The 26,229-nt window shown below is 57.1% G+C and overlaps 3 protein-coding genes across 5 annotated transcripts; all 3 read left to right on the plus strand.

Moving 5' to 3' along the window:
* The first annotated feature begins 1,084 nt into the window (after window positions 1–1,084).
* Window positions 1,085–6,868, plus strand: PRSS56 (serine protease 56). Its single transcript, XM_074315044.1, is given in 13 exon segments — window positions 1,085–1,876; window positions 2,481–2,589; window positions 2,974–3,030; window positions 3,144–3,333; window positions 3,675–3,774; window positions 3,869–4,031; window positions 4,245–4,387; window positions 4,649–4,811; window positions 4,987–5,133; window positions 5,218–5,382; window positions 5,457–5,519; window positions 5,878–5,984; window positions 6,371–6,868. Coding segments are annotated over 13 exon segments (1,770 nt in total). The 5' UTR covers window positions 1,085–1,762; the 3' UTR covers window positions 6,620–6,868.
* On the plus strand, window positions 5,885–16,098 carry CHRND (cholinergic receptor nicotinic delta subunit). Of its 3 annotated transcripts, none has more exons than XM_074315028.1 (13): window positions 5,885–5,984; window positions 7,738–7,880; window positions 8,315–8,359; window positions 8,877–8,986; window positions 9,159–9,314; window positions 9,527–9,636; window positions 10,401–10,601; window positions 11,770–11,881; window positions 11,972–12,086; window positions 12,736–12,940; window positions 13,030–13,148; window positions 14,066–14,286; window positions 15,526–16,098. In XM_074315028.1, the coding sequence occupies exons 2-12, from the start codon at window positions 7,836–7,838 to the stop codon at window positions 14,246–14,248; spliced, it is 1,401 nt and encodes a 466-aa protein (XP_074171129.1). In that variant the 5' UTR covers window positions 5,885–5,984; window positions 7,738–7,835; the 3' UTR covers window positions 14,249–14,286; window positions 15,526–16,098. The 3 variants fall into 3 exon arrangements, with proteins under 3 accessions (XP_074171129.1, XP_074171124.1, XP_074171134.1); XM_074315023.1 differs by lacking the exon at window positions 5,885–5,984 and adding an exon at window positions 6,979–7,455; XM_074315033.1 differs by lacking the exons at window positions 5,885–5,984; window positions 7,738–7,880 and having other exon boundaries at window positions 8,314–8,359; window positions 8,870–8,986.
* Window positions 16,099–19,677: 3,579 nt separating this feature from the next.
* On the plus strand, window positions 19,678–24,786 carry CHRNG (cholinergic receptor nicotinic gamma subunit). The gene is made up of 12 exons (XM_019739821.2): window positions 19,678–19,732; window positions 19,929–20,068; window positions 20,325–20,369; window positions 20,534–20,643; window positions 20,910–21,065; window positions 21,753–21,850; window positions 22,175–22,375; window positions 22,521–22,635; window positions 22,841–22,955; window positions 23,660–23,876; window positions 24,087–24,220; window positions 24,504–24,786. Exons 1-12 carry the CDS (start codon window positions 19,678–19,680, stop codon window positions 24,669–24,671), a joined length of 1,554 nt encoding a protein of 517 aa, XP_019595380.2. The 3' UTR covers window positions 24,672–24,786.
* The last annotated feature ends 1,443 nt before the right edge of the window (window positions 24,787–26,229 follow it).

Raw genomic sequence — 26,229 nt, forward strand, 5'->3', positions numbered from 1 at the left:
ATGAATATGAGTAATTTCCAACTTCACAGTATTCACTCACAATAATCCATACCCAGACAGTATTGTCACGGCATTCCTGAGTCAGAGGTACCATCTTCGTGAAGTGTGGTGGTACCTGGGGAAGGAAGGGGTGTGTACAGGGTGTGCTGGTAAATGTTGGACACTGATTTCCTGCAGAAAAGAGCTCTGATCTGCAGGGTTTGCTGATGTCAAGGGCATAAACACTCCCATGTTGGCTGACTTCAAGCCACCAACATGTCACCAAACGCAGACTTGGGAAGAGATGCCAATGACTGGTTCTCAGGAGCCGGTATGAGGTGACTCCAGCACATCAATGGGTGGGTGGCCCCCTCCAGTGGAATTCCAGGGGGTGGGAAGCTCTTTGGGGTCAGTGCCCGGAGAGGTGGGGAAGCAAAATGATGGGACATCGCTTCAGGGAGGAAAATGAGGTTGTGCGCCGTCTCTGCTGCCTACATGGAAGGAAGAGGTGGGAGAAGCTGCTGGATTTGGCTGCCCCATCTCTGCCTCGCATCCATCGTCTCTACAGGTCTGGGGCTCTGTCTTATGAAGTGGGGCAGGTCCCCTTAGAGGCTTGTTCACCTGTGCGGAAGGCCTGGAGAGGAAAGGAGAGGAAAGGCAACAAGGAGATGTCATGACAGAATCCACTCTGGAAAAGAACCAGGCCTGCCAAAGCCACCCCGGAGTCACCAGCATGAACGGCGGCGATGAGATTTATTTTTAGCCCCAGGACATTTTGGGTGGCACAAGAACATCTCCTCTCTGCGCCAGATGTGGACTCGGTCCCCAGAGAGCTGCCCATTTGTGGCCCTACCAGTGAGATTCTAGAAGACTCCCTCCTGCTAGATGAGGGTCATAGCAACTGAGAACAATGCTGGACAGGCCAAGCGGGCTCTTCGCAGAAGCGAGGGGTCAGGGAGAGCGTCAGAAGCTGCTGGGGCCTGTCCTCCCTGAACTAGGCCACTGGTGGGGCCTTTTATCTCCCGCCTTCCTCCCTGGGCCACTCCAGCGTCCTCCTGCCTCTGCCTCTTCCCAACCCACTACCCCCAGTGCGGCAATTACTGTGCTAATCAGGGTGTTTTGATCGCCTTTAGAAATAGCCACATGGGGGAGGGATGGTGCCAAGCAATTAGGGGCAGAGGAGCTGGGAGCACAGGCACCTCCTCAGGGGCTGGGGCTTCCGCACACCCTCAGATAACCCCTGCCCCTCCCTCCAAGAGTGTCTGCCCCCAGCACAGCTGTGAACTCCTCAGTGAGTCGAGGCAGATGGGAAGCCCTCCATCTGAGCCCCAGAGACGGGGCCAACCCCTGCCCACCAGTCCCCCTCTGCCTGGCCCCCAGCCCAACCATCAGCTCTTCTGGCCTGTCCGGGCCCCTTTGATGGAGCCGCAGAAACAAGGGCTCCTTTGACAGAAGGGGGGCCTCAGAGCCGGATGGTGAGACTTCAAAGATGAGGGTTGAGCCCACTACCCTGTGCTCTCCCCCAACCCTGGCCCCCTCCCATGTACCCCCCCATCTGTCCTCTATATAGCCCCCCAAGCTCCATTCCTCTGTGGGCTCCTGGAGTTAAGGGCCAGGTGAGGGACGACCAAGGGAAGCGGGTAACTTTGATATCAGACGGTTTGAAAAAACGAGATTTCAGTACCCAGGGACAGAAAGGCAGCCGGAGGCAGGCGCCACAGGATAAGTGCCTGGAAGGTGGACCCTGAGGGGGAAAGAGGACAAGTTCGGTGCCTTGGCCACCATGCTGCGGGCTGTGCTGCTGGTACTACTGCCTCTCCAAGACCCACGGTCTGCCCGGGGGCACCCACTGTACATGCGCCTGCCCCCCAGCACCCTGCAAGGTGAGCCCAGGCTGGTCTGAGGGAGCGGCCGAGGTGGGAGGATGAGAGGAAGGAAGCGTGTCCCAGACAGGGGAACATGAACTTGCCACCTCCATTCACAAGGCCCTTTTGCTCCTGCCCACCCTGCCAGGAGAAGGGGCCAGGAACCTAGACACAGGTAGGAGAGGGGCAGGATGAGGATGGAAAGGGAAGGGAAGCCAGCAAGGGTGTGCGTTAGGGAAGTTTCGGGGTTTAGCTGGAAGGAAAGGGACCAGAGCAGCAGCTCCTTGGCTCTCTGGGCCCAAACGTGGGCGATCCCACCATAGTCATTTTGTGTCAGTAAGTCTGAGTTCTGTGATGTCTGTATCTTCAGGGTGCTGTTTTTCCTTCAAGGTGTTTAAGGAAACACCCTTTTCAAAGATTCCAGCCCAGCTCAGTTGAATTACGGAGACATCTTGGGCTGAGGCTTCAGAACCATCCCCTGAGTTCTGGGTCCTGGGGTCCTGGGGTTCTCTCTCTTCCCATTCTGGCCCAGTGCTCCAGGAGCCCAGCCTGCTTCCCTGTGGGCCTTCCAAGGTGGGGTTCGGGGCTGCGGCAAGGAGGACAACTTTGCAAGACTTGTGCCGCATGTCCTAGCAGCTGTCAGCCCAAGGGACGAAGGCCTTGCAGGCTGCCCAGAAGAGCGCCCAGTGGGCAGTAAATCTAGTGGCGATGCAGATCCGGCACAGATTGCATGAGTGCTGAGGTTGTGCCAACCACACCACCCAGTGTTCTGGTGAGCTTGTGCTGACTGCTCTGGGCCCCTTCTCCTGTCCACGCCATCCCCTCCCTTCAGACTTGAATCCTTGGAGACAGAGACTGGGTGGGGCTGCAAGCAAGGCAACGCTTATGAAGGTCCCTCCCAGTGGAAAGGGCATGCCAGGCCCAGGGCACAGCTGGTGCAAGGGCAGAGGGCAGGAGTAGTCTGGGCACTTGGTGAACAGTGAGAAGTTTATGGCTGCTGCCACAGACCTGGACTGCTAATGGCAGTGATAAGAGAAAGGGAGCCCAGGGGAAAGAGAGGGCGCAGGACCAGCTCGGGGTGGAGGAAGGGTGGGAGGGTGGCAGTGAAGCTCAAAGGTCTGTTTCTCAGCAGGACCTTGGCATCTTAGGCCTCAAGCCCCCTTCCTCCAGGACCCAGGTGAGCCAGGTGAGGCTGAAAAGTTTCAAGGGGACAGGACTGAGAGCAGGTGGACCCTGGGAAGGCCTCGATGGTGCGGACGGCCAGGACTTGTCCCTCGTGACAGCGCATCGCCTTTCTAGGGCCCTGTGGCGAGAGGCTCCCGAGCACCGTCAATGTGACACAGGCCCAAGGCCGCATTATGGGGGGCAGCGCGGCACCGCCTGGGGCCTGGCCCTGGCTGGTGAGGCTGCAACTCAGGGGGCAGCCTCTGTGCGGCGGCGTCCTGGTGGAGACGTCCTGGGTGCTCACCGCCGCACACTGCTTCGCAGGGTAGGTCCGGCTCCCAGCCCCCCGACCAGTCCAAGTCTCCAACTTGGGGTCCGACTCTTCCCAAATCATTGACTGATACGAGCGATGGCTGGTCTCTGCTGCCCCCTGGCGGCCGCAGCCCCCTGTCGGGCTCCCCAGCCTCAAGGCGCCGGCGCCGCGAAGCCAGGGTGCGGATCTCTAGGGGCGCACCGCCCGGCGCATTCGGTCCCATCTCCCTGACCCCAGGCGGGAAAACAGTCAGGCGTGCGAGATCGCTGGGTGGTGCCCGTGGGCGGAGAGTAGAGTCTCCAGGGAACCTGCTACACCCTTGCCCCGGGTATCACCCGCCGCTCATCACCCAGCGCCCCGAACGCGCTTCTATGGACGGTGAAGCTGGCCGAGGGGCCATCGGGGGAACAAGCGGAGGAGGTGCCGGTGAATCGCATCTTGCCCCACCCTAAGGTGAGAGGGCAGCCGCCAGGCCCGCAGAGCTGGGAACAGCACCTCCACCGCCACCCCGCGCCTCGTTGACACTACGCGGTCACTCTCTCCCTAGTTTGACCCGCGGACCTTCCACAGTGACCTTGCCCTGGTGCAACTTTGGACACCGGTGAGCCCCGCAGGGGCGGCGCGCCCCGTGTGCCTCCCCCAGGGGCCCCAAGAGCCCCCCGCCGGCACCACCTGCGCCATCGCGGGCTGGGGGGGGGCCTTCTTCGAAGGTGTGGGCAGCGCCGGTGAACCGCCCTTGCGCGTAGGAAGAATGGGGACGGGGTGATGGAGTTTGGGTAGGCGGGGGTATAAAGACTCGGATCTAACTCCGCCCAGCTGTGTTCACAAAATGCTGCCGGATCTTGCAAAAGGGAAGCAATCAAGCAGGGTAATGGGAGGGGGGACGCTCAAAGCGGGGTCTCGGCTCCACTGCTTTCCTGTAGATGGGCCTGAGGCTGAGGCGGTGAGAGAGGCCCACGTGCCGCTGCTCGGCGCCGACACCTGCCGAAGGGCCCTGGGGCCTGGGCTGCGCCCCAGCACCATGCTCTGTGCCGGTTATCTGTCCGGGGGCATCGACTCATGCCAGGTATGAGCCCCGATTGATGGGGGGGGGGGGCGCTGGGTGGGCCACTCCCCAGTGGCGGGTCAGCTTACTTTCCTTCTACAGTCAGGCTGTCACCCAATTTCTCTGAGCCTCTATGTCCTCAAGGCTAAAATGGGTACGCAGCGGTAACCCCAGTGGCGCTCTGAGCTGCTTTATCCTGTCAGGTATAAGACTGGCATATGTGTGTGTGGGGGGGGTGGGGGATGTCGATGCAGTGTGTTCTCTTGGCTCGCGTCCCCGCAGGGTGATTCTGGAGGCCCTCTGACCTGTTCTGAGACTGGTCCCCGCCCCAGGGAGGTCCTGTACGGAGTCACCTCATGGGGGGACGGATGCGGGAAGCCAGGGAAGCCCGGGGTCTACACCCGTGTGGCCGTGTTCAGGGACTGGCTCCAGGAGCAGATGAGCGGTGCGCCTCCTCAGCTGTGTTCCGCCAACACCTCAGGACACGCCCAATTGCGTTTCCATCACGCCCCGCCCTCCAGCCCCCTGCTGCGTCGGGAAATCCTGCCTCCCAACGGAACAGGGCTTCGGGGGCTAGTGCCTCAAATGGTGGGTGAACTGGCCCTTGCGGCTCCCGGCAGCGGCCCCCTCCAACCGCGAGCCCAGCTGCAGGGAGCTTCTGGCCTGGGACCCTCCGGAAAAGCCGCGGGCAGACGCCGCCACGCCCTGCGCTTTCTATGCCCACCTGTGCCCGGGACCCGAGTGCCTGCAGCGCGGGCGGCGATGCGGTCAGTCTCTTTCCCGGGGCTGGGCCGGGAGCAGGGGGCCTGGCCCAAGTCTGACCGCCGCTCGCACCCTTGTCCTATTCGCAGAGCTGCGCTCGCTGGCGCACACGCTGCTGGAGCTGCTGCGGGGCGCCCAGGAGTCGTTCGGCCCGCGCCCGGGGATGCGGCGCCTCGCCTCAGGCCTGGCTCGCCCCACTCTGTCGCCCCGGGAGCCCCCCAGGCACTCCGCCTGCGAGCAGCGGCTGCACGCAGGTACCCTGGGCTCTCGCAGCCCCGGCCCCACCACTGCGCCGCAGTAGCGTTCCCCTAATTTTGCATTTCCCCAGGATCCTGGGTTGCAGGCGCGCGGTTCCAGAAGCGAAGGCCTGAGCCACTCGGGGACGCGTACGGTAATGATGCCCGCTGCCGGCCATCGCCAACGGAGTCGGCCTAGGGCTGGCCCAAGCCGGGAGGGGAGGGCATTCTCCTGGGACCTGCATTGGGAGGCAGTTATGCCGTGGGGTAAGGGGCAGATGCGCTCTCCCCCGCCCCTAACGCAGGGGTTGACTCTTTGGGGCTACTTGTGGCTTCAGGCCCTCATCAGTGTCAGGAAATGCTCGACTTTGTGCTATCACTTAACCTCTCTGAGCCACGGTTTCCCCATGAGAAGTCGGCCCCCTGGGAGGTGGTCCTGAGCTGGTGGGAACCCAGCCCAACTCTGTGCTGGTGTGTCAGTTCTGTTATTCCTGGGCCTCTCCCTTCCTGCAGGCTGCCCTGGGCTGGAGTCCCTGCGGCACGAGTTGGCCACCCTCCAGGACACCCATGCGTGGATCCTACAGGTCCCCTTGGAGGGCCTGGTCATGAACTTTCAGGAGGTACGTCCCCAGGCTTCCCAGACTCCTTCACAGTGGCCTCAGAAGGTGGTCCTGGATCAGCCCTGATTGGTAGGGGGACAGAAGGGCCACCCTCCCCAGCAGGAGGGAGGACCTTTCCCCCAGCAGCTTGGGAGGAAAGTGGAGAGTCCAGGGGGAAGGGGGTGGGGAGGGCAGCTCTGTGTGAGCTGGGGTGCTTGGTGGGTATGAAGGTGTGGTAGGGAGGGGGAAGTGTGAGTGGAGGGGTTTTTGGGGTGTCCCAGTACACAGGAAGTGTGTAGGGTTTGGGGGGTGAGAAAGGGGGATGGGTCTGGGTGGAGTTTGGGAGGCCAGGAGGACAGGACCAAGAGTGGGGTTGTGGGCCCCTGAGCGCCCTCCTGCCTCTGCAGGTCCTGGCGCATCTGGGCTCCAAGACGATAACGGAGCTGTTCCAAGCCTGGGTTCGGGCAGACTTGGGAGGCCAGCGCGTGGCCTTCAGCAGCCTGGTGGGCCTGGAGCCGGCCACATTGGCCCGAAGCCTTCCCCGGCTGCTGGTGCAGGCGCTGCAGCCCTTCCGCGTGGCTGCTCAGGCTGAGGCAGAGCCCGATAGCGCCCTGATGGGTGTGAGGCAGGGCAGGGGCCCGGGGGAGGAGGAGTAATACCCACCTGGCCCTCTGGTTTCCCCAGCCAGGTGGCCATGAGCCATGTCTGGGCCCCCAGCCCCTGGTCAGGACCTACTGCTCCTAGGGACTGGGAGGGTTCAGGGAGCTTGATGATAAACTGTCACTACCGCAGGTGGCTGGGTGTGCGGGGTAGGACAGGGTCCTGGGCTCCATGTGTTTTCCCAGATGCGCCATCAGAAAAGCACAGTTGCTTTAATAAACGTTATTTATGATCTATAGAGACAACTCTGGAGCTTTCTTGGGATGGGAACTGGGTGGGTAGACATTAGCTCTCTGGGAGTAGGGCCTGCGCAGGGCCCCGCCTCCAGGAGCAGTTGACAGAGGTCACAGAGACACTGGAGAGGGCCTGCTAAGCCCCCATCTGAGCTGGCCTGTCTGCCTCCCAAGAAATGGCAGCAGCTGACCTGCCTGTCACCACTCCGCTATCCATGGCTGACCAGCACTATCCCCAGTGTCCAGTGCCATCACCCAGCCCTCACCCCCACCGCTAGCGCTAGCGGTAGGGAGTCCAAGCCTGGGATCTTTGCCTCATGTCCTTGGGTTTCCTCCCCGCTGGCCGGTCCCTGTCCCCACCCACCCCCTCACCACCTGCCCCTGGTTCTACCCAGCAGCAGCGTCTAGAGGTATCAGATTGCGTTTCCGGCTGCCTCTTCCTTTTGCCCCTCCCTGCCCCACTCTGCACCTGTCCCTTTGCCACCCACCCACATTTTCCAGCCTGTGGACTGGAGGGGCAGACGCAAGACCTAGTTGGAGGGACGGGATGGCGGGGCCTGTGTTAACGCTGGGGCTGCTGGCCACCGTGGTCATTTGTGGTAAGACTGGACATCACCCCACCCTGAGGACCCTCAGGATGCCCCCCGGGGTCCCCACTGCATGGTCCTCCGCACTCCTACATGGTGCTCCCTCCCCTAGCCTCAGGCCCCCTTCCCACTCCCCCTGCCAGTTCTCCCTGGAGGGCCCCGACAACCAGGGCCCCACTTTGGAGAGCGGTTTGATCTCCCTGCTCAGCCCAGCCCCATGGCCCAGCAGGACCTCAGGGAACCTTCCTTCCTGGGCCCCGGCCCAGGGCCCATCCCTGTCCCTGTCCCCCCCAGGCAGCTGGGGCCTGAACGAGGAGGAGCGACTCATCCGGCACCTGTTTGGGAAGGGCTACAATAAGGAGGTCCGGCCTGCAGCGAGCCAAGAGGAGAGCATGGATGTCTCACTGGCCCTCACCCTCTCCAACCTCATCTCCCTGGTGAGAGGCCCCTCCGTGGCTAGGCTGGGGGCTGGAGGCCAGGGCCAGCTTCCTCAAGGCCTAGCTGTCTTCCAGACCGGGATGGCCATGGAGGAAGCTCAAGGCCCAGGCTGGCCTAAGGTAGCTCCTCTCCCAGGAAGTGTGCTCTGGCCTTTCTCCGTGTCCCATGCTGCCCCAGGCCTCAGGCTAAGGCCCCTTCCCCTCCAGCTGAAGTTCTGGGGTGCCCCCCATATCACACCCATGACACATTTCAGAGGCCATGTGTGCCCCCCCCTGCTCTGCCCACCCAGTCCTGAGTGCTTGGGGCAGCAGTCTGGTTGGACCAGTTGCCATGGCTTCTCCTGGGTGGACGCTGGGAGGAGGTACCTGGTGAATGTGTGCATGTGAAAGAATGATGTAGGCCCCTGGGGGACAGCGCTCCTGTTTGATTACAGAAAGAAGTTGAGGAGACCCTCACCACCAACGTGTGGATTGAGCACGTAAGAACACCCCACTGAGAGCTGGGGGCTGAGGGTGCAGGACCCAGGCTCCCCTGTGCCGACTTCTGCTTGGGGATCCCCAGCCTGCTCAGACACTGTCCTCCAGGAGGGGCTGGCTCCTGCCTACAGAGAAAACCCAGGCCCAGCTGCCCTCCCCGCAGCTAGTGCAGCCGCCAGCCCAGACAGAGCCTTTGGATGGATTAGATCCTTCATCTGGGGGGAAATTGTCCCAGTATCCTGATTTTATTAGACGACACTCCCTGCCACCTGTCAGAGGTTTATGATATAGACATAAGTCTTCTGCATCCATCATGGAAACAGTGCTCCCTTAGTTGTGCAGTGTACATCCTACACAGCTGTACATGACAGACCTGAGCCCCCACTCTGTACCCACCTTCCCCAAGCCTCTCTTGCCACAGCCCTAGACCCTGTCCTGTTTTCCCTCAGGGAAACTGGGAGGAGTGAGGGAGCCCTGGCCACAGCAGAGCCCACGGCTGACATTCCTTTCAGCTTCTAGGGCTGGATAGACAACCGGCTTCAGTGGGATGAGAAAGAATTTGGGAACATCAGCGTCCTGCGCCTGCCTTCTGACATGCTGTGGCTCCCAGACATTGTGCTGGAGAATAAGTTGAGCCGCAGCCCTCTCTGGCTTCCCCTTATCACTCTGCCTCCCTTCCTTAAGCATCTTGAGCCTCCCCCTCCAGCCCCACGCTTCTGACTGCCCTCCCTCCTCTGCCTCCCCCAACCATGCCAGTCACACTGGCTGGTGTTCACTGTGGCCCTTGTTCTTGTCCCCCAGCAATGATGGCTCCTTCCAGATTTCCTACTCCTGCAACGTGCTGGTCTATCCTTCAGGCGATGTGTACTGGCTGCCGCCCGCCATCTTCCGCTCTTCTTGCCCCATCTCCGTCACCTACTTCCCCTTCGACTGGCAGAACTGCTCTCTCAAGTTCAGGTGCATCCACTTGTCCAGTCACCCCTCCCTCCAGGGTACCCTGCCAGGGGCCGAGGGAGGTGAGTGAAGCAACCTCAGGCAGAGACCCCTGCTCTGTCCTGATTAGAGCTCCCCTTCCCCACAACGGCCTCTGAACCTCCTGTGCCAGCCTTCCCCCATCAGTAGCCCCAGCCAGTGGCTGAAGACCACCCTCTGCCCACTGCCCTCTCCAGTTCACTCAAGTACACAGCCAAGGAGATCACCCTGAACCTGAAGCAGGAAGAAGAAGATGGCCGCTTCTACCCCGTGGAGTGGATTATCATTGACCCCGAGGGCTTCACAGGTGCTGGGAGCAGCCGTTGGCGGGTGGGCAGGCCCTTCAGACGCTCTCCCATGGATACACATACATTCACGCTTACTGACACAATCCAGCACATTGAAAGGAAAAGAGGCCCGACTGGGGCCATTGTGTCTCAAAGCCAGAGACAGACAGGCACCAGTGCCCCACCCCCTGCACCTGCCTAGACCAGAAGACCCTCTGGGTCTGAGCAGGGTCCCTGGGGATAAATGTGGCCAACAAATGAGAGCGGTGGTTAGCCTTCCTGTCCCCGGAGAGGCCAGGGGTGTGGTTGGGGCTTCAGCTGTCATCCTGATAGGATGTATGTCACTCGCTCCCAAAGCCCCCACCCCCTATCTGTGACCAGGCTCACCCTGGGACCCACTGCTCACCCTGTCTATTCAGAGAAGACTGACATCCTGCTGGTTGCAATGCTAGTACATTGCAGGTTGGGGGCGGGGGTTAGTCTCACTGCTTTGTTATCCCCAAGACTCCTTATTTGAATCAAATGTGGTCTCAGCTTCTATTTTTTCCAAGGGGGGAAAAAAATCAATCCCAGAGGAGAATATGCCCCTTGTAGATTGAAACCTCTATCTCAATCCCCAAGGAAAGACCCACAAACAGAACCTGTGCCTCCCCACCAGGGCCCCGCAGACTGACCTGGCTGTGCCTCTGGGTGGTTCTCTCTACCAGCCCCTTGTCCTGCCCTGAGGCACCCCTTCGCCCCCGTGCCCTGCCTGACCCTCAAAACATCCATGTGCTGCCCTCAGAGAACGGGGAGTGGGAGATAGTGCACCGGCCGGCCAAGGTCAACGTGGACCCCAGTATCCCGCTGGACCGTCCCGGCCGCCAGGACGTCACCTTCTACCTCATCATACGCCGCAAGCCCCTCTTCTACATCATCAACATCCTCGTGCCCTGTGTACTCATCTCCTTCATGATCAACCTGGTCTTCTACCTGCCGGCCGACTGTGAGCCTCAGCACCCAGACCCGCCTCCTGGGCAGCCTCTCCCCTCCCCGAGGGCAGCCCCAGCTCAGCCCCTCATTTCTTCCTAGCAGCCACCTGGGGGTCACCACCCCTGGGGCTTCCTGCCCAGGGTCCAGGCGTGAGGGGCATGTTGCCAGCCAGGGGGAGGGCTCTGTGACCCCATCCAACATCTCCCAAATGGACAGGGCCCCTGCGTGTCTCATCTCTCTTGGACCCCACTTCTGCCTCTCACGACAGGCTTCCCAAGACCCTAGCTCTGCCAGAGCAGAGATCAGGTCTGTCGTGGTCACCATGTGTGACTGGGGGCCTGGCACACAGGAGGCCATCACCTGTTGAGTCAGTGGGTGGATAATAGGATCTCTAGGAAGCCAGGGAGTGGAGGCATGCATCTTCACATACCTGGTTCTAGAAAGGCACGTGTCATCTGTGCTCACTTGGCTCCAGGATGTTTACTATGAGCAGGGCACAGTGACTCCCAGAACAAATGCCATCCAGCCCTTGCCCCTGGTAGACAGTATAGAAATTACAGGACTGGGAGCATGGCCGGGGGGTGGGGGGCAGGGGCACGGTTTCCTGGAAGAGGCGGTGCTTGAGCTGGAGACAGTTTGAGAGGGACATTGCAGATAGAAAAGAGGCGCTGGGGCAGGGCCATGGGCCTGTGACCACATCAGCCTCTGCCAAGTGTACTCAGGAATTCAGGTGGGAAGAGCAAGGCAGTGCCAGGCTGGGGTCTTTGAGTGAAGTGCTGGGAGCTGGGGTGTTATTCTGGTGCCAGGAGCTGTCTGTGCAGCAGGGACATGCAGAGCTGTAATTTAGGAGGGCTGAGTGGTGAAGGATTGGCTAATGATAATAGCTGGTGTTGGCTGAGTGACAACACCTTACCCAGTGCCAGGAGGAGTGACAACCTTAACACTCTCTCTCATCTGGTTGTTACAACACTTAACAGTTGAGAAAACTGAGGCACAGAGAGGTTAGGCTACTTGCCCAAGGTCACTCAGCCAGCAAGTGTCAGAACTGGGATTTGAACCCAGGAGCTCTAGCATCATAGCCCATGATGTTACTAGGCTCATGGCATTGTGAACAAGTAGTGTGGGGGCCATAGTGGAACCCTCTGGGACCAGAGGTCACAGCTAAGTGCGGGCTCCCCCAGGTGGCGAGAAGACGTCAATGGCCATCTCGGTGCTCCTGGCACAGTCTGTCTTCCTGCTGCTCATCTCCAAGAGGCTGCCGCCCACATCGATGGCTATCCCCCTCATCGGCAAGTGAGTGACGCCACGACCCGCGTTCACCTGCCACTCCCCATGTCTCCCTGCCACCCCGTCACGGGCTTCAGGCTGAGTGTGTGCCCACAGGTTCCTGCTCTTCGGCATGGTGCTGGTGACCATGGTCGTGGTGATCTGTGTCATCGTGCTCAACATCCACTTCCGCACCCCCAGCACCCACGTGCTGTCCGAGGGGGTCAAGAAGGTGAGCTGTCAGAAGTTCAAGGACAGGCAAAACCAATCTTTAGTGATACAAGTCAGGATAGTGGTTACCTCTGGGGGGTGAGGAGAGGGTATTGATGTGGGGAGGCATGACCGAACCTTTTTAGGATGTTTAATATCTGGGTGGTGTTTATACAGTTGAATGCATCTGCAAAAATTCATCTAGCTATGCTTAAGATTTGCTCATTCTATTGTATGTTTGTTATACCTTGATTAAAAAGAAGGTGAGGACTGTGGGGGCATGATGCCCAGGAGAGGGCTGTCCTTCCCCTTGGCCACAATGGGGACCACATGGCTGTTCTGGGACTGCTGAGGGTGGATTAGCAACATTTCTGGTCTTTAAGCATTTGCAGAAGAGAACTCAGAATCTGGGGCATTTTTCTTACTCTTTTGTTTTTCATATATAATTTATTGTCAACAAATGAATTCTACTCTGTGCTGAGAGTAATATGGGAGAGCTGGAAGCAACCTAAGTGTCCACCAGTAGGGGATTAGTGTGTGGGGGGGGATAATGACAGCATCAGGCTGGGGAGTATTTTGTGGTGGCCAGGAATGGAGTCACAGACATTTGATGTGTGAAGGTGACCCATGTTGGTTAAATGGCTTTCCTGTGTCCCCCTGACCTGCCACAGCTCTTCCTAGAGACCCTACCCAAGCTCCTACACATGTCCCGCCCGGCAGAGGACGGGCCCAGCCCCAGGACCCTGGTCCGGAGGAGCAGCTCCCTGGGCTACATCTCCAAGGCTGAGGAGTACTTCTCGCTCAAGTCCCGAAGTGACCTCATGTTCGAGAAGCAGTCAGAGCGGCATGGGCTGACCCGACGCCTCACCACTGCACGTGGGTCATCAGTGGCTTGGGGTTTGGCCCAGCCATGGGAGGTGGGGTGGGGGAAGACCTCATGCCCACCGATGGTTTGCTATCCACAGGCCGGCCCCCAGAAGTCTCTGAGCAGGCCCAAGAGGAGCTCTTCAGTGAGCTGAAGCCAGCTGTGGATGGGGCCAACTTCATTGTCAACCACATGAGGGATCAGAACAATTACAATGAGGTGAGTAGCCACAAGGTTGCCATGTACAGGTGTTCAAGTAGTGCACTGATCAAGTGTATCCTATCTTAGCGGGGCACAGTTCCCCTCAGAGACACATACCAATTTAGGTGGAGTTCCCAGTGGGTACAGAGTCCAGGCCCCCCAGATAGGGGGAGCCCTTGCCTAGAACCCCATAGCAGCACACTGGACCTGGTACACACTCGGGTATATACACACACAGCTCCACCCTGTTGGGGGCACACCCTGACATCCCTTAGGGTCCCTTCTTTCTCTCAGCTGCCAATCATTTTCTATCCCTGCTCAACTCCAAGCCGGATACTCCAGACACAGCCAGATATAGGCAGCCTTCTAGGGTTGTTCAGTATTACACAACTTTCTAAAATTCTCTCTTGAGAAAGAGCACCTTTTCCCACTTCACAAATGGGCTACCATGTTTCCCCAAAAATAAGACTGGGTCTCATATTAATTTTTGCTCCAAAAGACACATTAGGGCGTGTTTTCAGGTGATGTCTTATTTTTTCATGTACAACAATCTACATTTATTCAAATACAGTCATGTTGTCTTCTTCTGGAATGTCGTCATAACGTACTAAATGCGTCCATCTGACTGACAATCTTAATTGGGGCTTATTTTCGGGGTAGGTCTTATTTAGGGGGAAACACGGTGGCAGGAGCGCTGACTGGCTGGGACGGAAGCTGTGACCCTGCTCTCGGTCTCCTAGACAGACAGAATGACCAGCTCTGCCTGTGGATGGGGGGCGGGGGGAATGCAGTACGTCCCCTTTGCTGCAAGCCAGAGGCAGCCCCGACAGATATGCCAAGGCCATGCCTGTCACTAAGCCCAGCTTGGGGTGCAGGTCTTGTGATCTGAGGGCCCTCTTCACCCCACTCTCTTTGCTGCCCCACTCTGTCCCCAGGAGAAGGACTGTTGGAGCCAGGTGGCCTGCACAGTGGACCGACTCTGCCTGTTTGTGGTGACGCCCATCATGGTGGTGGGCACGGCCTGGATCTTCCTGCAGGGCGCCTACAACCAGCCTCCACCTCAGCCTTTCCCCGGGGACCCCTTCTCCTACCTGGAGCAGGATAAGCGCTTCATCTAGAGTGGGCCTGCCCTGCCAGGCCTGGCCCAGCTCTCAGGGTAGCTTTGGGTGGGGCTTTTGGCCTGAAAGGGATGGGCTTTGGGGGTTGCTGGGGAGGGGAGGGTAGCCATATGGACAAGGGTGTCTGAGAAAGGACAAGCTTTTCCTGGGGAAGCCAACTCCTGGCCCTGAAACTTGAGCCCTGTTGGTCCTTTGAGGCTGGGGCAGAGATGAGCTGAGCTTTCTCGCCTCGCAAGGAAGGGAGACCAAGGAAGGGAGGCGATGTCCTCAACAATGACTCCTTTGCAAATAAAGACAGGGCCACTTGAGAAGGCCTGAGAGTGGATGTTGGCTGGGGGGTGGGGCAGAATGATTTGGGAAGAGGCAGGGGGTTGGCTCAGGGACCAGGAAGGATACCACTCAAGCTGGCCTTTTGGGACCCCTCTGTGAGAAAGACGGAGGCCTCTTCTTGCCTCCCCCTCCCCCAGGTATGTGTAGAGCAGGTGGGATCCTGTGCCTTCACGTCCTGGTTCCTCTAGCCACCCTCCACCTGTCAACCCCTCAGTCTTGGGCTTCTGAGGCCCCACCTGGAGCTGAGGTTGGGGGCACCTCTCTCTCCAAGCCCCTTAGGGAAGGAGGCTTTGGCAGGGGTGGGAACACCAGGGCTGCAGAAAGGCCTTTAGAGTCCTTTTTGTCTTGACCAGTCTGTCGGGGTCTTTCTGGGAAGCTGAGGACTGGGGTGGAAGGGTTGGACCCAGCGCCCACAGAGGCCAGAGGTCAACCCATCCACCTCAGCTCACATGCACCAACCTAGAGCCCCAAAACTTGGCCCTCCCCTAGGAGTGTCCTCTCTTGGGCACCTAGTCCTCCTGCCCAAAATAGGGTTACCAGGCAAGATTTGGGATATACTTACACTAAAAAATCATGTTTGTCTGAAATTCAAATTTAACTGGGCATCCTATATATTTATTTGCTAAATCTGACAACTCTACCCCAAAGGGAGCCCCTACCAATCTTAAGGGCCGAAGGCTGAGACTACAGAAGCTGGGAGATAAGGTTCTATGAGGTACCCCACCTTTGGAATGGCCCCCCGTGGTCCCCACCTCCTGGTATTCACACCCTGTGTAGTGCCCTCCACACCATACCAGGGTTGGTCTGTGTGACCAATACAATGAGGCAGAAGTGATGTTATGTTACTTCTGAAATTAGGTTATAAAAGACATTTCTCTCTCTCTCTCTCTCTCTCTCTCTCTCTCTCTCTCTCTCTCTCATTCTCACTCTCACTTTGGGGAAGCCAGCTGGCATGCTGAACACTCTGTGGAGAGTCCCACAAGTTAAGGAACTGAAGCCTCCTGCCAACAAGTACATGAGTGAACTTGGAAGTGGGTTCTCCAGCCCCAGCGGGGCCTTCAGATGCGATCACAGCCCCATGACAGCCCCTGAGCCAGAACCACTCAGCTAAGCTGCTCCTGGATTCCTGACCCCCAGAAACTGCGGGAGATAATACATATTTGTTATTTAAGAGACAAAGTTTTGGGGTAGTTTATAGCAGTGTGACCTTGCATGAGCCACTCCTCATCTCTTAGCTTCAGTTTTCTCATCTGTAAAATGAGCATAAAATAAGTCTCATAGACACAGACAATAGTTTAGTGGTTACGGGGGGGGGGGTTCTAGAAGAGGGTAAACGGAGTGAAATATATGGTGATGGAAGGAGAACTGACTCTGGGTGGTGAACACATAATGTGATATATAGATGATGTAATACAGAATTGTACACCTGAAATCTATGTAACTTTACTAACAATTGTCACCCAATAAACTTTAATAAAAAAATAAGTAAGTCCCACTCGTGGGGTGTTGTGAAAATCGAACTGCTAGTTGGCTTGAAGGTATTTATATGTGTCTTGCAAATTTAAGGGGTAGTTTGTGTTTTATTTTACTTTGTTTTTAATCTCATTCCTCATCTGTGGGCCTCAGTCAGGGAGGATGGGGCTCTGACGAGGGTCTCTGACATCTAAGCCGGGCATGGTGACTGAGAGAGGATCGGAGCAGGCATAGAGGCCCAGTTATTCACCTCCTGAAGTACAGGAAGAAGGTCTTCACAGCTCAACCCATTTCCCTCGGAGGAGTCGATGACCTCATGAGCTCAGGTGTGCAGAGGTGACATGTTTAGTTTTTCCATGGAACTGAGGGAAAAAGACCAAAACTGACCCCTATTTACTTTTGCCTTCCAATACGAATCATCCACAAATTCAAGGTACAATTTTTAAAAATTATTTGTTTTTTTCAGTTACAGTTGACAATATTATTTTATGTTAGTGTCAGGTGTACAGCATAGTGGTTTGACATTTATATAATTCATGCAGTGATCCCCCTGACTAGTCTACCACCCACCTGGGACTATACATAGTTGTTGCAATATTATTGACTATATTCCCTGTGCTGTGCTTTACCTCCCCATGACTATTTTGTAACTACCAATTTGTACTTCTTAATCCCTTCAGCTTTTTCATCCAGCTCCCCAACCCCCCTTCCCTCTGGCAATTAAGATACAAATTTTTAATTTCCCCCCTTTGAATAGAAAAACTAGCGTGGACTTACACCCGTCAGATGAGCAGGAAGCCCAGACCAACTCTAGGAGGGTCCCTGTCCCCTGCCCAGAGACGAAAGGGAGCCTGGATTACCGATCCCGCGGCCATTGTTGTTGCTTCTCTCTGCCACACGGTGGTGCTGTTGGCAGCCGGTCTTACACATTCCAATCGCCAGGTAAAGGCCCTGCTCAGGTGGCTGTGAGCCTTCCAGAAAAGACCACCCCAAAAGGTCATACCCCACTAAAAGTGCGTCTTGTGTAGGGACCCAGAGTCACAGTGGGTCCCCCAATAGTACCCACTCGCCCAACACTCTAGCCCCAGCGTGCTGTCAGGACTGGTCCACTCTCTGGGTGATATGAAACTCTTACCTCCTTCCCTCCACAAGAAGTCACACCTACAAGGGTCAGCTTTCTGTGAAGGCAGGGGTGTCCCTACACACTCCCCAAGCCCACAGGGCTACCCACCTTCTTTCAAAGGGCAATTAATCCATTAAGATTGCATTGGGCTGCAAGGAACAGAAAATTCCAAGAACCATGGTTTAAACAAAAAGGTTTCCTCTTTCTCACAGAATAAGAATTGTGAGGGAGTGGTTGCAACATTGGGTCATCTGTCCCATGAAGCTATTAGGGACCAGGCTTGTTGCACGAGGTTGCAAGCTGACTGCCACAGCTCCACACTTTACCTCTACGTTCAACACAGGAAAGAAGCAGCCATTTCTGATCCCTTGTATTAGAAAGCAAAAGCTTTCCCCTGAAGCCCTTCAGCCCCTTGGCCAACTTCTGCAGACATCCTTTGGTCAAGATGTTATCATATGGCCACCCCTATCTGCAAGGGAGCCTGGGAAATGAACATTTCACTTTTCTAGCCTTTAGAGTACAAGGTGGTGATGGAGGAATTGTTAGATTACAGATAATGCCTACAGAAGATTTTCTCTTAATGGGTCCCATACCTACCCCTTAACCTTTCCAAGGCAGAAACCACCACTTCTAAAAGAAAATGCACCTTCCTGAGAACCAGGGAGATTTCTCAGTCTCTCTCCAAGAGCAGAGAGGAGAGAAAACAGGAGCTGAATTCTTAATACGTAGGGAGGTGGCATAATTCACATCAGAGGGAAGTCAGTCTCCATAATCTTCTTCTTCTCTCCCAGACACTTGTGGGAAACGGAAAGAGGAAAATCAGAAATGTTGAAGCATCAGCTGCACCATCTTTGCCTGGGTGGTCCTGAGGAAGGGAGTGGAGAAAGGTGGTCCATTATTTAGCAGAAGCCATTAATGATCTTTGGCAAAGTATGGTCCTGGAGGGGAGTGGACGGGGGAAGAGCTTTGCGCTGCAAAATGGATGAGAGAATTGAGTCTGGAGGCACCAAAGGGCAAAGTGAGGAGAGGGGCCATTGGCTTTGTAAACTCCAGAGAAAGTCAGTTAGATGTGTGGTGAGATCAAAGCTTGGGGTGGAGGGAGGTGTCAAGAAAGCCGGAGTGTGGGGCCTGGCAGGTGAGCCACCCACAAGGTAACATAGTGAAAGCAGATGACCAGGAAAGCAGCTGCCAGCACTACAGCCTCCCCTTCCCCCCATCCTGATGAAGACAGGAGGAATTTGTGGCCTTCCTGCAAGGGGCTGGGATCCGAGCCAAATTCACTTGGATTTCCAAGGACAGGGCATGTTGGCTGATTTCCGGTTTACTAACACACTGAAATGCCACAGACATCATTCATTTATGGGTTGAGGGACATGTCCTCAAATGGTGCTTTCTTCCAGCCCTCAGAGGCATTCGCCATCCTAGGCCCCAGGAGCCGAAGGGTGGGTGTTACAGATTGGGAACCTGTGCTTTCTGTCTTGCCCATGAACTGGGCCATGCTGACCTGTCTGCTTGGAATAGATGATCAGAAGACAGGTGGTCTGAGCCTGTGGTCATGGCTGTTGGCTCCTATATCAGCCTCAGCCCCATTCTTCCCCTGACCACAATCCATCAAAGAGAATGGAGCTTGTTTCCCAGCCCTTCTGGTTCTCCTTCTCTGGGGGGCAACAACCTCAACCTTGTGGGTTCAAGTGATCAGATTAGGTGTATCCCGGGTGCCCCTAGTCTAGTTCTGTGCCTGCCACATGCTGGGAACTCCGTAAGTCTGTGGATGATTTCATAAATACTGAGGCCCCATGGAGGTGCCCCTATTCAGAGGCTGTCCTATTCACAAGAGCCCTGAGTTCCAGATCTTTCTCAGCCCTCCTTCCTACAAAGCTTACCAGGCTGGGACCCACGCCTCAGAAACAGGAAGGACCCTGACCTGGCACCCTAATTTGTGTTAAGATGTCAAAGCCTGGGGGACATGAGGCATTTTTCTTGTGGGCATTTTACCCTCCAGTATCTTGGCCCAGTGGAGTGACCCATGAAGACGTCAAGCTGATAGGAGAGGTTTGGGGTCCTCAACCATGTCACAGAGAAACTCAGGTACAAACATACCTAACCAAAAGCCTTCACACCTCCCCAAATCCTGACCTGCTGGAGGGAGCCGGAGGGAGCCTTCCTCAGCACTCCATCTCCTCTCTCCCACATCCTCAGCTCCCCAGCTGGACCATGAATGGAGGGCTGGGACCACTGAGTCTGAGTGGAGATGGAAGCTGGACCATGTCTGTTGGGACAGACGGGGCTCTTCTGCCCCTCCTCTGCTCAGGTAACCTGAGCCTGGCATTGTGTCCATCCTGGGACAGCTGACAGGGCTGTGGTCAGACAGCTGGTGGGGCTGGGCCGGCTTGGCAGGGCTGGCTGGGGTGGGAGTGTAGGCTGTTACATGAGACACAGAGTGTACATCTCAGACCTGGGGAGCTGCCGTCCCACCCCTGTCACTGTGGAGAGCTGTGGCACCATGCACAGGGGTCAGAGGCAGCTGTTCCTCCTGCCACTGCTGGCTATCTGCCTGGGTGTGGACACAGGGGGCTGGGGGCCTGGGGAAGCCCGGAGCAGGGGTCCAAGGCCTTAGGGTGTGGAGGGCCTGCAGGGCTATTGGAGCCTGCCTCCAACCCCCGCTCCCTGCCTTTCCATGTCACATTCTCCCATGGCCTCCCTCTTTTTCTGCCCCAAAGCCCCTGCACCCAGGCTCACGGCTGTCTGTTGCAGGAGCCCAGGGCAGGAACCAGGAAGAGCGTCTGCTGGCAGACCTGATGCGTGACTACAACCCCCACCTGCGGCCCGCCCAGCGTGATTCGGACGTGGTGAACGTCAGCCTGAAGCTCACCCTCACAAACCTCATCTCCCTGGTGAGCCACAGGCCTGCAGGAGGGCGAGGGAGGAGGGGGCCAGGGCACAAGGCCCTGGGACCTGCTACAGAGATGGAGGCGCTGCTCCAGCAGCCAAGGTGGGGAGGGCCCCACAGGGGAGATGCCAAGGTGCTGAAACACTCCCATGGAGGCTTCCCAGGAGGCTGGGGTCCTGTGGGACCCAACAGTGGCCTGTAGGGATTAACATCTGGGGAGGGCAAGTGACGGGGCCTTATCCGTCGGTCTGCACCTCCAGAACGAGAGAGAGGAGGCCCTCACCACCAACGTTTGGATAGAGATGGTAAGAGACCACTCTGCCACCCTCTTTCCCTCTATCAGGTCATCTACCATGGGGCCCCAAGACCTGTTCCCCCCCCTCACCTTTTCTGTCCCCCCTGGGCTGGGCTCCTGTTCTTGGGGTATGTGGCACCACAGAGCGGGGCCTGGCAATCCTCCCCCCTGCAGCAGTGGTGTGACTATCGCCTTCGCTGGGACCCACGAGACTACGAAGGCGTGTGGGTCCTGAGGGTGCCCTCCACCATGGTGTGGCGGCCAGATGTCGTGCTGGAGAACAAGTGAGGAGGGGCGCACGCAGGGTGGGGGACGAAAGTACAGAAGGGCAGAGCCCAGTGGGAGAGGAGCCTGGCGGGGTGGGAGTGGCAGGGGTTGCTGGGGGCGGGACATGGTTCCTGTGTCCAGGTGGCGATCAGGCAGAGGCATGGCCCCTGGGACAGGTTGGTGTCCCAGGCGCCATCCACACACAGCAGAGGCTGGCGGGTCTCAGGTGTGCCGGGGCTATTGAGGGCATGAACCTCAGACTCATGGTCTGGTCTATGCGCAGTGTGGATGGCGTGTTCGAGGTGGCTCTGTACTGCAATGTGCTTGTGTCTCCTGACGGTTGCGTCTACTGGCTGCCGCCCGCCATCTTCCGCTCCGCCTGCCCTGTCTCCGTCACCTACTTCCCCTTCGACTGGCAGAACTGCTCGCTCATCTTCCAGTGAGGCCATTTATTGGGGCGAGGGGGCATTTAGGGAGCTGCCCCGAGAGGGACTCTGGCAGGGTGGGGGACATGTGGCTTCTGGCTGGGGCCCTGACTCCATCTCCTGGGACCTCTGTGCCCATCTCAGGCCGGGACACCTGAACGTGCCCATGTCCCAGTCCTCTCACTCCTCCAACTTCACTGCCTTAGTTTCCCTGCCTGTGCACGAAGGAGAGAAATGAATGTTTCTCAGTTTTCTCATCCATAGATGTGCGAAGGGGCGTCTGGGTGAGGGTCTTCCCCAGTTTAGAGGAGCAGTCTTTTCATAGGGAGAACTTGAAGATAAACCCTCCTCAGTAAACAGACCCCAGAACTACAGACAAGATTTCCTCTGTTTTGACCACTGGTCCCTCCTGCCCCTGAGGCAGTGGGAGGGCAGAACACATAGTGGCCCTGGGCCCTTGGATACCAGGCGCCAGCACTGAGCCTCAGCCTCCTGGCCCTTCCACTCAAACTTCCCCAGACCCCAAAGTGCTGCCAGGTCCCCCCTCATCTTGCTGCCAGGTTTTGTGGAGAACTAAGAAATTCTTGGCTGCACTTTTTGTGGCAAAACTGCCCCCAGTGGCCCTCAGATGACCGTCTAGTGTGACCTCATGGGTGGGTCCACACCACTCAGATTTATCCTCTTTCCTCCCCATTTACTAGATCCCAGACCTACAGCACCAACGAGATCAATTTGCAGCTGAGCCAGGAAGAGGGTCAGACCATTGAGTGGATTTTCATTGACCCTGAGGCTTTCACAGGTAACCTCCACCCAGGACCCTGACTGGGCCTGGCTGGGGGTGCAGGGCAAGACCAAGTTCATGCCCTTTCCCATATGACTCAAAATGAAAGCTACATTAAACCATAAAATATGTTTTTTTAAGGCCCAACAAAGTTCTGATTTCCCCCGTGGTAATGACTCCCATTTTGGAGGCAGAGGGACTAAGGGTACAATCTCCCACACTGTTTCTGTCCCTCCATGGCAATCTTTCGGGCACACGCTGGCCACTCTGCAGCTGGGTCACTCAGGCTGCAGGGGTCTGCCCAGCCCACTCCCTGTGCCCACCATGCCCTGCCGCCCACAGAGAACGGGGAGTGGGCCATCCGGCACCGGCCGGCCAAGATGCTGCTGGACAGGGTGGCGCCGGCCGAGGAGGCGGGTCACCAGAAGGTGGTCTTCTACCTGCTCATTCAGCGCAAGCCCCTCTTCTATGTCATCAACATCATTGCGCCCTGTGTGCTCATCTCGTCTGTCGCCATCCTCATCTACTTTCTTCCTGCCAAGGGTACCTGAAGCCTGCGGGAGGGGCGCCATGGCCTGGGCCGGCAGCACGGGGAGCAGCTGGGAGGGCACAGAAGGCACCAGGGGCGGGGGCGGTGCCCCACAGCAGGGACACAGCCCTGCTCTGAGGGCCTGTCTGTCACGGGCAGCGGGCGGCCAGAAGTGTACCGTCGCCATCAATGTGCTCCTGGCCCAGACCGTCTTCCTCTTCCTTGTGGCCAAGAAGGTGCCCGAGACCTCCCAGGCAGTGCCACTCATCAGCAAGTAAGCCTGGGCCTCACGCCGTGGCCCACCTCTTGCCCTCCCTTCTTGGGCACTACCTTCCTGTGACCCTGCCCCCACCATTCTCCATACCAGCGCCTTCCCTCAAGGGCTCTGGATGGAGCAGCCGCTAAGGGTGGGAGTGGTGTCTGGGGCTGCAGTGCCCGAGGGCCAGCCCTGCCCCCTGCCTACCCCCCACCCCCGGCAGGTACCTGACCTTCCTCCTGGTGGTGACCATCCTCATTGTGGTGAATGCTGTGGTCGTGCTCAACGTGTCATTGCGGTCCCCCCACACACACTCCATGGCCCGCCGGGTCCGCAAGGCAAGGCCCCTCCCTGCCTACTCCAGCATCTTCCTGCCTAGTCCACTCCCATGCTCCTTCCTCTGCACCCCTGTCCCTACTCACATTCCTCACCTGCCACATTTAGCAGCAAATCTGCCATGTGTGTATCTTGAGGCATGTGCCCAAATGGATTAATTGTAACACTGAGTGTTTACCAACTAACTGGCAGGCATATTACACATACTAACTTACTTAATCGTCATACAACCTCTATGCAGTGGGTATTAGTATCATCTCCATGTTACAGATGAGGAAACAGAGAGGTTAAGTAGCTTACCCAAGGTCACACAGCTAGAAAGTAGAGGACACAGAATTCTGACCAGGCAGTCTGGCTCCAGAGCCTGTGTGATCTGCAGCCAACCTGTAGTCATCAGCTGGAGCCCTTGTCACAAATGCAGATTCCCAGGTCCCCCACCATATCCTGGGCTAGAATAGCAGGAGTGGGGCTGAGGAACCTGTACTTGGAATAAGTGCCCTGGTGATTCTGATGTGCACAAAAATTTGGGGACCCGGCCTCAATGCCTGGCACAGAACAGCTGAGCTGGATTGGGGCCAGCCACTGCCCCCAATGTGCTGCCCCCAGCATGCTCTGGCAGCATGAGCCCTTCATGCCAACCTTCACCTCCTGCTCTGAAGCCCAGCCTGGCTGCCAAGCTAAACCACCCAGGACATCCCCTCTCCAGGTGTTCCTGCGGCTCCTGCCCCAGCTGCTGCGGATGCACCTTCGCCCGCTGGCCGCAGTGGCTGTGCAGGACGCTCGGCCCCGGCTGCAGAATGGCTCCTCCACTGGGTGGTCAATCACCAGTGGGGAGGAGGCGGCTCTCTGCCTGCCTCGCAGTGAAGTCCTCTTCCGGCAGCGGCAGCGCAATGGGCTGGTGAGGGCAGCACTGGAGAAACTAGGTGAGGCAGAGTGTGACACTGGGGACACTCTTCCCCAGGGACTCCATACAGGGGAGGCTGCCTGTTGGCCAAAGCAACAGGCACTGCAAATGAGTGTTGGGCAAGCATCCAGGTTGGGGAGAGAGGGGGTGGGGTCCCTAAGGAGAGGCTACCTTTTCTGCTTGTTTCTCCTCCTTTCTACTCCCAAACTTCACCCTGTCATCTCATTAGAGAAAGGCCCGGAGCCAGGGCAGAGCCAGGAGTTGTGTGGCAGCCTGAAGCAGGCTGCCCCAGCCATCCAGGCCTGTGTGGACGCCTGCAACTTCATTGCCCGCGCCCGACGCCAGCAGAGTCACTTTGACAGTGTAAGCTAGTCTGGGGTGGGAAGGACGATGGAGTATTTGGTGAGGGCTTGGACCTGACATTGGGGCAGGATGAATGGAGTGGTCATGGTAGGGCAACGGGATAGAAAAATAGAGTTGGGAGTGGGGAGGGGATCAAGAAAGAAGCCAGGTTGAGGTCTGGAAGTAGGCGAGAAGGGCCCAAGGAAATGGAGAATGAGGCTTGCTGGGGGGCCAAGGATGGCTCAGGGAGCCAGGGCAGGCTTGGTGCCACGGCGGGTCATCCCACCTTGCCTCCCACCTGCAGGGCAAGGAGGAGTGGTTCCTGGTGGGACGCGTGCTGGACCGTGTCTGCTTCCTGGCCATGCTCTCCCTCTTCGTCTGCGGCACTGCTGGCATCTTCCTCATGGCCCACTACAACCGGGTGCCTGCCCTGCCATTCCCTGGAGACCCCCGCCCCTACCTGCCTGACTGAGCCAACCAATTGCTATGAGCCATGTGGAGTCTTATCCGCTTTGTTCTTCTGCTGAGGTCATGAGCATGCTCTTTGGGAAGCACCCGTCAGGGCCATGGAAGCCAAACAACACTGAGAAAAGCTGGAGAAATAAAGAGATGGAGCTGGAGTCCTGGAGTGGTTGGCGATGGGCTGAGGGCAGGGTGTGCTGTGGAGGTCAGCATCCGTGTGACAGTGGCTAGCTAACCTTGGCACTCCCCTCACTTCAGTGATGCATTATCAGCTTCCATGATTTTTGAAGCCCTAACAACTCCGTTTTTGCATGATGCCCCCAACTAAGTAAGGTCCTGTCCCTCCAGGCCTGGGCCTCCCTTCCTCTTTATGAGTTCCTGAAGGAGGGAAGTCAAGAGAAATGTGAAGAGTAGCAGCCAATGCTCTCTCAAAAGAAGAGCAACAGCCCACTCCAGCTGCCATCTCCCTCCCCTGCCTTTGGGTGCTGTAAGCACCCAGCACTCACCTGCACCAGTGACCTTCCTGTTCATTGATCACAAAAGAGTTCATGAGTTTTATTATCTTTTTTCATTGTTAAGATAAGAGCTTCTCACAGCATCATGGAAAAGCAAGAGTCACTATATCCCCAAATTTCAGACTGGCAAATTGGGGCCCAGAATAAGGGGTTTCCCAGAACACTGGTGGCTAAATAAGGTTTGGAGTCCAGAATGACCAATTCTGACCCAATCTTAGACACTCTAAGATTCCACAGCCTGGAAAACAGACCTCTCTTCCTTCTCTTCTCAAAGGCCGGGAAATTTGCACTGGTCCCACAGGATGGTTAAGGAACAGCTAGGTAAGGGAGGCTGGGAGGGGACAGGGAACTGCTGGGCTCTGCCTTTAGAGAGGAGACACTGACCAGCCTCCCTGTATCCCGCTTGGGAAACAATGGCCAGCTGACCGCCTTCCTGGGGGAGAGGGGAGACACTGCTTGGAGAGTACAGGTGGGGTCAGAGTTGTTGGTGACAACAGGGTAAAAACTTTGGCAAGTCATTTGTGCTCCCTGAGCCTGCTTTCTCATCTGTAACTAAGGGCACAGATATCAGCTCCTATCTACCCTCATCACAGGATCAAAGGCACCTGAGGAAGGTGATTCAAAACTGTGAAAGTGACATACAAAGACCTGACAATGGGATGTTGTTGGGGAAAGGGAAGATCCCGGAAATAACCCCCTCTCCCAAGTTCAGGGTTGCTGACTTTGGGGCTCAGTCACCAGCAGGTTCATTTCCTTCACTCCGTTGTGTGCCCCGTGCACCTGCTGTGTGTTTGGAGCAGAGACTTTTACCCAGGAGGCAATTTGATGATGGTGGGACCCGCTCTGGTTCCTGTTAGCCTCTTACTAGCTTTGTCACCTGGGATGAATCTCTCAACCTCTCTGACTGCTTCAGAGGGCGGAGCTTATTAGCTCTGTGGCTCTTGGCACCAGTAAGCAATGATTAACAGTAACTACCACTTGCAGAGGGTTATGTCCAGCGCCTGACACTCATTATCCGGTTAAATCTACACGTCAACCTGAAGAGGCAGGTAC

Source organism: Rhinolophus sinicus, linkage group LG01 (genome assembly GCF_036562045.2).
Source record: "Rhinolophus sinicus isolate RSC01 linkage group LG01, ASM3656204v1, whole genome shotgun sequence".
NCBI lineage: Eukaryota > Metazoa > Chordata > Mammalia > Chiroptera > Rhinolophidae > Rhinolophus > Rhinolophus sinicus.